At 47.9% G+C, this 14,298-nt stretch overlaps 1 protein-coding gene across 4 annotated transcripts; it reads right to left on the bottom strand.

Moving 5' to 3' along the window:
* Positions 1–185: 185 nt before the first annotated feature.
* On the bottom strand, positions 186–13,571 carry VPS26C (VPS26 endosomal protein sorting factor C). 4 transcript variants are annotated; one of them, XR_014957235.1, is made up of 8 exons: positions 13,500–13,571; positions 8,503–8,646; positions 8,157–8,306; positions 6,385–6,465; positions 4,512–4,586; positions 3,229–3,680; positions 2,516–2,668; positions 186–628 (listed from the first exon to the last, which is right to left on the bottom strand). XR_014957235.1 is itself a non-coding variant. In XM_021527458.3 (8 exons), exons 1-8 carry the CDS (start codon positions 13,554–13,556, stop codon positions 546–548), a joined length of 894 nt encoding a protein of 297 aa, XP_021383133.1. In that variant the 5' UTR covers positions 13,557–13,571; the 3' UTR covers positions 186–545. The 4 variants fall into 4 exon arrangements, 3 of the variants coding, with proteins under 3 accessions (XP_021383133.1, XP_021383134.1, XP_085443388.1); XM_021527458.3 differs by having other exon boundaries at positions 3,530–3,680; XM_021527459.3 differs by having other exon boundaries at positions 3,549–3,680.
* Positions 13,572–14,298: the final 727 nt, after the last annotated feature.

The raw sequence follows: 14,298 nt of genomic DNA, 5'->3' as shown, positions 1-14,298 counted from the left end.
CACACACACATTAATTAACTCCTCCAACACCAACTCCTGTTCCAAATTTGACCAAAATTTCCTTGGTGTGATTTGAAATCACTCATTTCCCATCCACCTTGGGACAGATCCCACAGCACCATCTTCCAGAGTTGTAGCACCATTTTTTAGACCTTCAAAGACCTTATTTCTGTCACAATTCCCAGTGCAGCTATGATGGGATTTATGAGTTTTAAGGGGTCTTCAAAGGACTTTGGAACAAATATTACAAAATTAAATCAAGAGAGGAACTTGCTACATACTTCTACAAGCTGTAGAAAGCTACAGAATGATTCCTTCAGGATTTGCCTGAGAAAAATTGGGAAAAACATGGCTGTTGAAGGCAGCAGGATTGGGGAATGCAGAGAGGCAAAGTCTTGGCCAGGTTAACAGGGAAGTGGAAGTACAAAAAGTGCCCACAGGAAGAAGGAAGTGAGGTGGCTCCAGCTGAAGTCAGGCATGGATGAAGTTCCACTTGCCCTCTGAGGAATTCCCAGAAAATCCTTCCCAGCTTCTCCTGTGGATGTTCACATCCTGCAGAGCTTCAGGGGGAAGTTCTCTGTGATGAGATGGTCGTCGTGCAGGAGGACCACGATGTTCACTTCAAACTCTGGGAGAAGGGGAAAAAGAGAGAGAATTCCATGGGAAGCTGAGTCCTGCTTCAGTTCCACAGTAAAGCTTAATGCTAGGAGCAATCCTGCTTCAATTCCATAGGAAAGCTGAATGCTGCAGCAATCCTGCTTCAGTTCCACAGGAAAGCTGAATGCTAGGAGCAATCCTGCTTCAATTCCATAGGAAAGCTGAATGCTAGGAGCAATCTTGCTTCAATTCCACAGGAAAGCTGAATGTTAGGAGCAATCCTGCTTCAATTCCACAGAAAAGCTGAATGCTAGGAGCAATCCTGCTTCAATTCCACAGGAAAGCTGAATGTTAGGAGCAATCCTGCTTCAATTCCACAGGAAAGCTGAATGCTAGGAGCAATCCTGCTTCAATTCCACAGGAAAGCTGAATGCTGCAGCAATCCTGCTTCAATTCCACAGGAAAGCTGAATGCTAGGAGCAATCCTGCTTCAATTCCACAGGAAAGCTGAATGCTAGGAGCAATCCTGCTTCAATTCCACAGGAAAGCTGAATGTTAGGAGCAATCCTGCTTCAATTCCACAGAAAAGCTGAATGCTAGGAGCAATCCTGCTTCAATTCCATAGGAAAGCTGAATGTTAGGAGCAATCCTGCTTCAGTTCCACAGGAAAGCTGAATGTTAGGAGCAATCCTGCTTCAATTCCACAGAAAAGCTGAATGCTGCAGCAATCCTGCTTCAATTCCACAGGAAAGCTGAATGCTGCAGCAATCCTGCTTCAATTCCACAGGAAAGCTGAATCCTGCAGCAGCATGAGGAAGGAGCTCCTGTAACATTCCAGGCAGAACCCCACCCAGGCATCCCAGCCCTTGGACCATTCCAAGAAAATCCTGCTTTGTTGTAATCTTATGGGATTCCTCTGGATTGTTTTATCACTGATAAATTATGGCAAAGAATCCTCTGGAAAAGAAGATTTCAGCCATCAAAGAAAAAAATGTTTTGAGGAAGACACCTCCACCAAGATTGTGTTTAAAGCATGGAATGGGAGAATTCCAGGACAGACCCATTGCTGTTTCTAGCATTAACAGCCTTGGGAAATGAAATACTGGAATATAACAGGCTTGCAAACTGGAGAACAAAAATTCCAGAAAAAAATCTGCTCTTAGATACTACATTGTGTCCTTCAAAGACAAAAATCAGTATCAGATCAATCAATCCTAAATGGAGACAAAACAAAAAGCCAGGCAGAGTTAATAAATGAAGGGAAGCAGAAATCAAAATAAATTCAAATTCTCATTGTAAATTGCTAGTGAAGAGCTTAAAATGGCAAAAGAATTAAGAATATTATTATTTTGGGGAAAACCTCTGCACACAGATTTTATGCCAACAGATTCCAGCAGGATGAGGGGAAGAAATACAAACCAGCCAAGTGGATTCTTGCAGTTCTTTTTTGATTAAGTGAGGAAAATCCCGGTTTTGTTAATAAAAATAGTGGATTTTGACAACAATCAGCAGGGAGGAGCACGTGGTGTGGGTAAGTCACACCCTGACCAACCTTGCTGCTTGCAGGGCTTTCAGCAGGAGAGTGGGAAACAAAAAGGAGAAGAAATGGAAAGGGGGCTTCTCGCTGGTGAGGAAAAGGAATTTTATTCTTGGACTATTCCTCAAGTGTTAATCACCTGCATTCCACTGCTGCTGTCCCTCATGGAATTTTATCAGGGGTAGCTTGGTGGCTGCACAGCTGTTTGTGCTGGCAGTGTTTGGGCTGTTTCTGAGTCTGAAATGCAGCAGGATTCAGGCTCAGGGAAGCACAGGGATCTCCTGGGCTCCTCCTGCAGCTCTGCTGGATTTACCCCCTGACCTGCCCACGGAAAGGGAATGAAGTGGCCACTCCTCTCCCAGGAAATGGCTCCCCACTCACCCACTTTGAAGTTGGTTGTTTCCAGGGTGGGGCAGGTGAAGAGCCTGGGGAACACCATGTGGATGGGGATGGGGAGGCCCCTGCAGACATCGCCGTCGGCGATCTGGATGTTCTGGATCTCTGTGGCATCCCTGGCGTAGCCCTCAGCACACCCTGGGCAAGAGGGAAGTGGGAGGAGATGAGAGAAAGCAGCAGCCAAAATTTACTGTGGAGATATCATGGGAGTCCCGGGTGCTGAGAATTTTAAACTTTCTGTGCTGCCAGGCACTGACCCCCAGGAGAACACTGCACTGACCTGAGGCCGTGGAGAAGCTTCCAAAATTCAACAATAAAACTGAGATTACAGGTGTGGGGTTGGAATGGAAGTGTGTGATAGCACAGGGTGGGAACTCAGAGTTGAAGGGTTTAGAATGCAGAAATAGATATAAAGCAAGATGGAGGTTTTGGGGTGGAGGCTGCTCCTTCTCCTTCACCTCCTTCTCCATGGGTTTGGGTGTTTTTGTGCAATTGGATAAAAAAGTCCCCATTGCAGACTTTGAGTGATCAGTTATTGGGTTAAAAGTGAAAATAATTGAGGTGTCATTTCTTAATTGGACAGTTTAGTCTTAAAAGACCTTGTAGGGGGAGACAGTTGGCCATTTTGTGCTTTGTTAGTGAAATACTGCAGAACTCACTGCTGTGAGACTGTAACACAGGTAAGAAATAATAAACACCTGAGTCTGAACGTGAACGATCATCTTGAGCGCGTCAATCCTGACCTTGACAGAGGCAGGAAAAAGAAGCCAAGAACCAGCAGAGATTCACCAGAATAAGGAGGGAAAATGCCCTGCAAGTTTTCACAGAGTAAAGGATCACAGAAATAATTTAAATTATCATCGGAGCTGCTCCTCCAAAGCGCAAAGTGCAAACCCCGCAAGGCCTCGGTGCTCTCTGGCCTTTCCTTCATGCTGCTCCCTGTTTCCCTGGGAAGGGATGCAGGGAATTCCTGCAGCCTGGTGCCAGCCAGGGGCTCACCACAGGTCTCCACCCGCACCAGCTGCAGCTCGATGCTCTTGACGGCCGCCTCGGCGCTCTCCACCACCAGCTCCCCCGTCAGCGGCTGCGTGATCACACAGTTGGTGGAGTTCAGGTGCCCTCTGATCAGGAATTTGGGGAGGGAGGCTCTCTGAAAAGGTTGGAGGGAGGAGAAAAAGATGGCACTGTGAAGAGCAGACTAAGGAAAGAAAAAGATCCTAAGTAGGAAGTTGCCCAAAAGTTTCAAAGTTGAGAACTCGAGAGCTCAGAAATTCCTCATGTAGCTTAAATTTCTTTCCGTCACTCTGTATCAGGATTTCTCCTACAATATTCTCCCTTGCCATGTGTCCTTCCTTCTCCTCCACCCAGCCCATGGAGGGGCATTTCCTGGGCAGAAGTGACAGAACTTGGCTGTTAGAATTCATCCAGGGGCTGGAACCGTGTGGTGAAGGAGGTGGGAACACCTCCCACTGCCCCAGGCTGCTCCAGCCCCAGTGTCCAGCCTGGCCTTGGGCACTGCCAGGGATCCAGAGGCAGCCACAGCTGCTCTGGGAATTTCATCCCAGCCCCTGCCCACCCTCACAGGAACAATTCCTTTCCAAAATCCCATCTGAGAATTCCCAAATCTGTAAAAAAAGGCTCAAAACACACTTTTTTAAAGGTTCTTGGCTGTCCATGGTACAGAATGTTTTCCCTTGCTCCATTGCCATTTTTCACTCAGGAAAGGAATATTTAACTACTTTTAAATATTTTAAAAATATTTAACTACTCCTGAGCAAAGCTCCACCTTCAGTGGTCACCACAGTGCAAGGGATGAGGCAGAATCACTTGATTGCTTATAAAGGTGAAAAATAAAATGGAAAAACAAAACCAAGATAATCTGCCTGATAATCTACAAGGCAGAATTTAGTCACTCCTCTGGTCTCACTCATAAACACACAAACTTTACCTTTAAAATAAAATAATCTGAAAATCCTTTTACCTCTTTAACATTCTGCAGAGTTTCAGGAGTAATGGTGAAGTCCACAGGGCTCGGCAGCAGCTTCCCTTTCTGTGACTGCAGGGAATGGAAGGGTTAAACTGAAATCTGATCCCCAAAACAGAGAATATTATAAACCACAACAGCTGGCTGCCCAAAACCACCTGGAACAGCAGGAATACCCTCCCCATGTGAAGCAGAGAGGAAAAAAAAGTATAAATAAATTCATTGTACATGAATTTTGGAATGTTTCTGTTCATTATTAAATTTGGGGAGGAGAGAATCTAAATGAACTTGTGTCCATTGCTTCAAATCTGCTTTATAAATTCTTCTGTCCACCAGCAAGGGGCTGATTTGGAACTCTGAGTGAGGACCTGCCCTCACTGCTCAAGAATTCAAAATAGCTGCTGCTGCCCAGCTGCAAGATGGAAGAGATTAGCAAAAGATTGGCTGCATTTTCCCAAAATGACAAATTCTGGCACAGAATAAGCTGAAGGGAAATGGTACATTGAGCACTGACAGTGAGAATTATATGTTCAGTAAAACCTCATTAATTCACCCTGAGAGATTCATGATTTACTGACTGGTGAGCTCAGAAGTGCTGTAGTGGGAGCAAGAAATAAACCCAGGAAAACTGCAGGAGATGTGATTTGTCACTCCTCTGACAAGTGTGGCTCACTCATAAATGTAAAAATGGACCAATAAAATGTAGCATCAGATATTGCAGAAAATATTGAAATCTTACCAACAGGAAACTTGTTGGAAACACCAAACTACATCTTTTAAAAAGTTACTTTAGAACTAAAATAACATTTCCACCACAAGACCTGTAACACAAAGGATTCTGTTATTTACTGTCCTGTTAAGAGTTCAAAGGAATGATGGAAGGAAGGTGTTCCAGCAAGTTCTAGAGGGAAAAAGGGACTTTTCTTCAGCTCTGGCCTGTCCTCAACTGCTGTGGGCAGCACAGCTCCATCTAAACCAACCCCAAATCCAACACAGGAACTTCTGTAAGAACCAGCAAAGCATCTTCTGGGAGTCCAACTTCCTGCCACAAGGATTAGGATTAGAAATGAGGATTAGAAATTCTAGAATCAGAATTGTTTCCCTTGCAGGGGTGGTCAGGCACTGGAATGAGTTGCTCAGGGAGGTGCTGGAGTCTCTGGGAGTGTTCAGGAGCCTGGATTTGGGACATGGTTTGGGGTGAGGATGGGATGGGGTCATCCTGAAGGTCTCTCCCACCATCTTTCCATGATTCCCACCTCGATGCAGACCCAGCTGTGATAGTTTGGAGTCAGGGCTCTGTATCAGAGCTCCTGAAGAACAGAAATCAGGGATTTTCACCACCCAACTCTCATTTCCAGGACTGTGGGAGCCTGGAACCTTTGGCTGAGAACTGCTGGGATAATTCAAAACAGTGTTTGGAACAATGACATCATATTTATGTGACCACCCCATTGTCTCAGAACTTCAAGGATGAATAAGAGAATAAACTCAAGGCACTAAAAACATCTGAAAATCCAACTCCTCTTTGTCCTATAACAGAGGGATGGATTTTTCTAAGCAGAAGCAACAGCTTTTTGGGATGGGTTTGTTTTGGGGCAGATTTCCTTTACTCCTAAATTTTGGACAAAGGCTCCAAACACAGGGTAGGATTTTGGGGTGTCCTGTGCAGGGCCAGGAGCTGGGTTTGATGTTTTTTGGGGTCTCTTCCAACTCAGGATATTCTGAATCTACAGTTCTGTAACCCCTCGTGTCACTATCACAATTTCCATGGGTTTATTTGTGGGTTTTTTTTCCCCCTTAAAATGAAGTGGGGAGAAAAAATCAATTAAAAATATTAATTAACTGCAAAATGACCAGAAACCACACTCACCAGGGAGTGGACAATGAACTCACAAGTCTTGGTCAGGTCCTTTGCCAGCAGGGAACGTCTCATGTCACAGCGCAGGGTGTACTGGGGGAAGGGGATGAAAAAAGGGAAAAAAAAAGGGAAAAAAGAAAAGTTTAATTCAGATTTCCTCCCTTCTTCCCAACTTTTCACCTCCCTTCTGCCTCTGTGCAGAGAGTTGTTCCTGTTATAACCAGTTAAAGGTGATTTTCCACCCTGTTTTGGTAAAGGAATTATCAGTGTGATGTATTTTTGTCTTCAGCCCCTGTAATTTTGGTTTTATTGTGGGGTTGAATTCACAGTTCTTGGGATATTTAATGGGGAACTTCAGCCACACAGCTGAGCTAAAAGCAGCACTAAAATCAGGCAAAGAAGTTAATTTGCTTCCAATTTGCTCCCCTAAAATGGGAGTCACAAACCAGTGGATGAAAAATAACAAGAATTTTGTTATCCCAGAAATCCTACACTTCAGCATCTCGAACTAAGCCCCTCAGTGTCCTTACAGGACACAGAACCTGTTGGGTTTTTTGTTTTGTTTGATTTTTAATTCCTCCCTCAGACCGGGGATTTGGGTTCCTCACTTCTGGTTCATGGCCACAACCCCCCAGCAATGTCTGATTAAAGGTTTCTGCATCAGAACAGAGACTGGAACCCACAATTAATCCCTAAATCAAGAAAGAGAGGCTTAATTAAAGTGCCCAGAGGTTTACAAGTGTCCCTTAACCAGCACCTCAGTGTCACAACTCCCTCCTCAGGAGAGCAGGACTCTCAAAGTTTGGCTGAAATTTAAACTATTATATTTTAAAGATATTTTACTCAAGAAAAGCTCAACAGAGGAGAGAAGGAATGACAAAATAAAACAAATATTCCTCATTAAAGTGCAGCTCAAACTGACTGATCACAGCAAGTTATCTGGGGTATGGGAAGCAACTAAACCAGTCCTTCACCATTTTTGACATCCCTACCACAAACAACAGCTGTTACATGAGGGAAGAAGCCAAAACTGAGCAAATAAATGGAAAGGATTTTAAAAACATCCAAACAGACAAAAAACAAGGGATTTTTTTTCTTTTAGTTACTTCTGATAGGCTGCTGAAAGGGTGATTTGGTTTATTAGGTTGTTTTTGTTTTTTTCATTCCAGTGACATCAAACTTCATTGTCTAACACAGAATTTACCTTCAAGAGATGGCTGAAGAAAGACTTGCCCCCTAAAAAAACCACCAAAAACTGCCCAAACAAACCAACCCACCTATGATAAGGCAAATTTTAACCAAAAAAGATCAAATTTCCAAACTGTATTTCCACAAGACTGTGTCCAAGCAAATATTCCATACAGATCTGGGCAGGGAATGTTACTCCTCCTCACCCCAACAAAACAAACAATTCCTGGTTTGCTCTCAACACCTGGAGTTTTTATCATGAAATTACACATTTATTTGGAATACAACCACACTGTGGTGCTGGTTTGTTTGGTTTTTTTTTTTTTTTTTTTTAAGAAGGGAATGGAAACAGTTTCCTACAACATCAGGATGGATCAAATTTAGGTTACAGATGTTTTGCTGAGGTATTTCAGGTAAAACATCTTGTTTGTGCCATCATTCCTGAAAGATTTACTGCATAGCGGGTGGAAGGCTCAGTCAGTGTGAAAACAAAACACCACCAAACTTCATCCTCAATTTCCATGGATTAAGAGCTGCTTCAGACGACATTGTGCAGATGAAATTTCCCATTTTCCCTCCAGACAGGACCTCCTCACCTGGATATTGACAAAGACTCCATGGTATGTCTCATACAGAACTTTGTTGCCCTTCATTTGCAGTGGGAATTCAAAGGGAATTTCTGTCTTGCCACTGGGGAGCTTCCCTGGTTTCACCATTTCAATGGTGCTGTTGATAATCTGAATAGGCTGCAAGGATAAACATCAAAGAGTTTTAGGCTGAGACAGAGAACCAACACCATCTAAACTCTACCAGCATTTCCCTGCTTTCCATCACTTCCACACCATGAGCAGCTCTGACCACCTGAGAGCCTTTAAGGAAAGGTTTCATTTGAGAAAATAGAGGTTTTTTTGTGCTAAAAACAGTCACCCGTGCAGGTCTTACCTTGGCAGTGTTGCAGAAGGCCTCAAACACACCCACATTTTTGGCACTGAGCTGCAGATTCACTGAGCCCTCCATGGTTAAGGAGATCCCCTGGTGCTGCACTGTGTCCTTACTGGTTATGACCACCACTCCAGAAAGAATTTCCTAAGAGGAAAGAGGAAAACATTTGTTTAAATCCATTTTTTCCGTAGCTGTTATCTGAACAGCCTGGAACTGATCTCCAAATTAAAAAAAAAATCCTGTTCCCAAATGGTGTAACCTTGTCAGGACAGGCAAACACTAATGAAGGGATTTAGGATGAGACAGAGAACCAACAACACCTAAACTCTACCAGAATTCCTGGATTTCCAGAATCCCAGGGCTCAGGATCAGAATCCCAAGCTCAGGATGAGAGCTCTGCACTTTTGGTTTTTCCTCAAAAATACCATTCTCCTCTTGGCTGAAGTATAAACCTGAGCTTCAGCTTCTTCCCAAAGTTTCAAGATTTTTCTGTCTAGGAAGATGAAAAACCCTTCATTTGGGCCAGCTGGTAACAGCCAAGTTCTGTTTGTGCTGGAAAAAACTGCCAGGAGGAACTGGTGTCTGAAAATTGGGATGGTCAGCCACGGGAGCGGGAAGAGAAGGCACAACTGGAAAAGGGATGGCCACGCTGAAGGTGAGATTCACCTCAAGAGTGGAGCAGAAGAGGTTTAAAATACCAAAAATGAACACAAAGCAACAATTTTGAAGTGAATCTGAAAGAAAGGCAGTTGTGGTGTGACTCCAGGGATGCTGTCATTTATCCCATGAAGGATGTGCTGTCCACAAAATATCCTTTGCACAAAAATGCTGCATCCCTAAAGTGTCAACTGAGACTTTTTAACACTGAAAAACTGGTGAGCAGCAGGAGAGCAGCTCCATGGTTTATCCATCCCTTCTCCCACACAGCAGAATCTCCTTCAATCCTGAAGTATTCCCAGCTGGAAAGGGCAGCAGGTGACTGAGAACTGGGGAGTTTTATGGGAATAAAGTTCCTCTCCTGATCCTTCCCAAGGCAAACTGGCCCCAAGGAACAGCTCCCTCCAGCCATGGGACAATCCCAGCTGCTCACTCTGCACCTGACAACCTCAAACCAGGATCTCTCCAGCAGAACGGGAATTTTGGCAGGTTTTTGTCTTTCCTGGTGGTACAGGATGGCAAAAATGGGTCAGGAGGGTTGAGGTAGCAGGAAAACATCCACATCCAAGCAAGGGTGACATCCTGAGAGCCTGGGAAGAGGAGCTGCAGCAGGAAAAGTGGGAAATGCTGGAACAGGAGCACAAAGGGACAGCAAAGAAAAGCTGACCTAAATTCTGCACTGCTCTGCTAAGGGGCCTTAATTAGCACAAGCAATTAGGTTATTGCTTTAAAAAATGAGTCCAGCTCAACTCTGAGAAGCAAGGACAACCCTGAACATGTGAACTGCTTTAACAAAGGAGATGTTTCCTGTCACACAGCAACAACTCATTCCAGAGCTGCTGCCTGCACATGGGAAGGGGGCACAGCCTGGCAGCAGGAAAGGGAAGGATGACTGGAAGTTAAATATCAATTTTTCTTTTGATATTTCTTCAGAAATGCAAAAAAACAGCTCAAAATTCTGCCCCTGTGCCCTGCTCAGGTGAGATCCCACCTGCAGAGCTGCCCCAGCCCTGCCCCAGCCCAGGAGGAGCTGGAGCTGCTGCAGAGAGCCCAGAGGAGGCTCCAGGATGAGCAGAGGGATGGAGCAGCTCTGCTGGCAGGAAAGGCTGGCACAGCTGGGATTGTTCACCTGCACAGGAGAAGCTTTGGGCTGAGCTCAGGGTGAGCCCCAGGAAAGCTGGAGAGAGACAATTTCCAGGGCATGGAGGGACAGCACACAGGGAACGGCTTCACACTGAAAAATCCCAAGTTTAGGTGGGATACTGGGAAAAAAATCCTTCCCTAGGAGGGTGGGCAGGCCCTGGAATAGAATTCCCAGAGCAGCTGTGGCTGCCCCTGGATCCCTGGCAGTGCCCAAGGCCAGGTTGGACACTGGGGCTGGAGCAGCCTGGCACAGTGGGAGGTGTCCCTGCCATGGCAGGGGTGGCACTGGGTGGGATTTGGGGTCCCTTCCATGCCTAATTCCAGGTTTGCATCTCCTTTCTCCCCCTAGGAGATTTCTGCTAAAAATCCGTGTTCTATTCCTGGTGTAGAGCTCTTCCATCGCTGTGTTTTCATCCCAGACTTACAGATTCCAGGCCCAGTTAATAAACTAAAATTATAAACCTTTCCACATGGAGTTAAAGTGGAAGGTATAAATAAAACTGGCAGATTCATTGACCAGAAATATCCTAATTTCAGCTTAAAACAGAGGGAATATTCCTTTACATACCCAAAAAATCCATTTAAAAGTGATATAATGCAAGTCAAGTTCTGTCAAAATGAAAATGGACACAGCACTGAGAAGCCTAAATAGATAAATAAAATTCAACTAATTCTATATTGCACAAAATTATATGAAAGTGAGACACTGATAGTATTTACCCCTCTGGAACCATTCCTAAAGGGAATAATTCAGCTCTGCCAAAGTCATTCTCTAGATAATCAGGCAATTTTAGGACATGTTGCACGCCATTCCTTTCAAATCCAGTTTTCCAGGATTAAAATCGTGCAATAAATGGAATTCTGATGGATGGAAAGGATTTTTAGGATACAAGTGCAAGAAAAAAGAGAGAACTGAACATTGCTGCTGAGCAACTTGGGATTTCTAGGTAAAAAGTGATTAAAAATTAAAAATATTCCTTCCCTTTCAAGCCACATTGGCCTCTGCAGAGCCGGGTCAGGGTCTTCCCGTGGCACCCAGGAAATGGGGAAGGACAAAAAGCACCACTGAATCCCAAAAGCAATGCCCAAAATCCCGGAGCTGAGCAGTGGGAAGCACTGCCGGGATCGGAACAGCTCCGGGCAGGGACGGGGAAAGAGCTGGGAGAAGGGAAAAGCTCCAGGGAAGGGCAGAAGGGAAGGGACACAAGGGCAGGGACACCGGGAGAGCTCCGGGACAAGGACAGGGACACACGGAAAATTCTGGGACAAGGACAGGGACACCGGGAGAGCTGCGGGACAAGGACAGGGACACACGGAAAACTCTGGGACAAGGACAGGGACACCGGGAGAGCTGCGGGACAAGGACAGGGACACACGGAAAACTCTGGGACAAGGACAGGGACACCGGGAGAGCTCCGGGACAAGGACAGGGACACACGGAAAGCTCCGGGATACACACGAGGAAAGCTCCCGGATGCACACGGGGAAAGCTCCGGGATGCACACAGGGAAATCTCCAGGATGCACACGGGGAAAGCTCCGGGATGCACACAGGGAAATCTCCGGGATGCACACAGGGAAAGCTCCGGGATGCACACAGGGAAATCTCCGGGATGCACACAGGGAAATCTCTGGGATGCACACAGGGAAAGCTCCGGGACAGAGACACGGAAAGCTCCGGGATGCACACAGGGAAATCTCCGGGATACACGCAGGGAAATCTCCGGGATACACGCAGGGAAATCTCCGGGATACACGCAGGGAAATCTCCGGGATGCACGCAGGGAAAGCTCCGGGATGCACACAGGGAAAGCTCCGGGATGCACACAGGGAAAGCTCCGGGATACACGCAGGGAAAGCTCCGGGATGCACACAGGGAAAGCTCCGGGATGCACACAGGGAAAGCTCCGGGATGCACACAGGGAAAGCTCCGGGATGCACACACGGAAAGCTCCGGGATGCACACAGGGAAAGCTCCGGGATGCACATACGGAAAGCTCCGGGATGCACACGGGGAAATCTCCGGGATACACACAGGGAAAGCTCCGGGATGCACACGCGGAAAGCTCCGGGATACACACAGGGAAAGCTCCGGGATACACACACGGAAAGCTCCGGGACGCCGCAGCAGCACCAGGAGAGGGCGAACGAGTCCGTCTGCCGAGGAATCGCTGCTGTCAAGGCCGGTCCCAGCGGGAATCAGGGACCCGCGACAGACCCCGAGTGTCCCCGACAGACCCACGGTACCCGCGACAGGCTCAGGGAATCCCAGAATAGCTGGGCTTGGAAAGGACCTCTGGAGATGATCTGGGACCTCTGCAGGGTCACCTGGAGCAGGTGACACCGGAACGCGCCCAGGTGGGCTTGGAATGGCTCCAGGGAGGAGACTCCATCACCTCCCTGGGCACTGCTCCAGGGCTCTGCCTCCTCTTCCCCATGGACAAGCTGTGCCTCCTGTGCAGGGAATTGCTGGGCTCAGCCCCTGCCCGGGGCTCTGGGGCCATCGCTGGGCCTGGAGCAGAGCCTGGGGCTGCTCTGACCTCCTGCACACAGGGACAGACTGGGACAGACTGGGACAGACTGGGACAGACTGGGACAGACTGGGACAGACTGGGACACACTGGGACACACAGGGACAGACTGGGACAGACTGGGACACACTGGGACACACTGGGACACACAGGGACAGACTGGGACACACTGGGACAGACTGGGACACACTGGGACAGACTGGGACAGACTGGGACACACAGGGACAGCCAGGGACAGCCTGGGACAGCCTGGGACAGACTGGGACAGCCAGGGACACACAGGGACACACAGGGACACACTGGGACAGACTGGGACACACAGGGACACACAGGAACACACAGGGACACACAGAGACACACAGGGACAGACTGGGACACACAGGGACAGACTGGGACAGCCAGGGACAGACTGGGACACACAGGGACACACAGGAACAGCCAGGGACACACTGGGACAGACTGGGACACACAGGGACACACAGGAACACACAGGGCTCAGCCCCTCTCCCTGGGCTCTCTCCAGGCTGAGCAGCCCCAGCTCCCTCAGCCTTTCCTGGGCTGGAGCTGCTCCAGGCCCTTGCTCAGCTCCAGGAGCTCCTGGCCCTGCTGTGCTGAGGAGCCAGAGCTGGTTCCCAGGACAGCACTGGCCCTGTCGCGACTCACGCACCCCATCCCGATAGACCTTCCCGGCGCGCTTCACCCGCACGTCCAGCGCCGTCCCCATCGCCGGCACGTGACCGCCGCCTCACGTGGCCCCGCCCCCGCCCCATCCGGGCCCTCGCGCCGTCACTTCCCGCGCGGCCCCGCCCGCTGCCCCCCCGTTGTCATGGCAACGCGCGGGCGGGGTGATGACGCAACGCCGTCACCCGGAAAGAACTACGGAACCCGGCGTGCTTTGCGCGCCGGCAGCGCTCACTGCGCGGCGCGGCGCCGCGTGGGCTGATGGGAGTTGTAGGCGCGGCCTCCACCGCCACTGTGAGGCCGCGCAGGGAGCAGGGCGGTGACAATGGGAGGCCGGGAAAGGCCTCGCTGTGCTGAAATTCATCCCTCAGGGCGCGTTACACGGCCGCAAGCACCGATATGAACGAGCAGCGAACTTGTCTCCGTTCCCGGCCTCGTTGTCCGATAAATGCAGGAAGGCAGCGCCTTGCAAAGTGGGCAGCAGGAATTTCTCCTTAAAAACCCGGAGCAGGGAAGCGCTCGGGGTGGGGATGTCCCAGAGCCGAGGGAAACGCTGCCATCTCTTCCAGGTGTGGAATTCCTCACACGGAATTCCCGTGATTGTAGCGGAACCCGGACTCGTCCATCCGTGGAATTGAGAAAAACGCATATTTTATGATTGGCTTTTCGCAAATATTACAATGAATATTATATGCGTAATGTTAGAAAGTCATGCTGTATTAATTCTCTTAAGTAGGGTGTTAAATACATTTTAGGTTCCAACATAATGTTAAAATAGAAACTAT

The sequence above is a fragment of the Lonchura striata genome, chromosome 1, assembly GCF_050655825.1.
Source record: "Lonchura striata isolate lonStrDom1 chromosome 1, ASM5065582v1, whole genome shotgun sequence".
Taxonomy (NCBI): Eukaryota; Metazoa; Chordata; class Aves; order Passeriformes; family Estrildidae; genus Lonchura; species Lonchura striata.
This window is presented reverse-complemented; position numbering and strand designations above follow the sequence as displayed.

Excerpts from the sequence above, each read along its gene's own strand:
- VPS26C (XM_021527458.3), bottom strand. The coding sequence starts at position 13,556 with ATGGGGACGGCGCTGGACGTGCGGGTGAAGCGCGCCGGGAAGGTCTAT. Across the intron at positions 6,466-8,156 it reads GAGTCTTTGTCAATATCCAG|TACACCCTGCGCTGTGACAT; the intron begins GTGAGGAGGTCC and ends CCCTTCCCCCAG. Across the intron at positions 629-2,515 it reads AACAACCAACTTCAAAGTGG|AGTTTGAAGTGAACATCGTG; the intron begins GTGAGTGGGGAG and ends CCCTTCTCCCAG.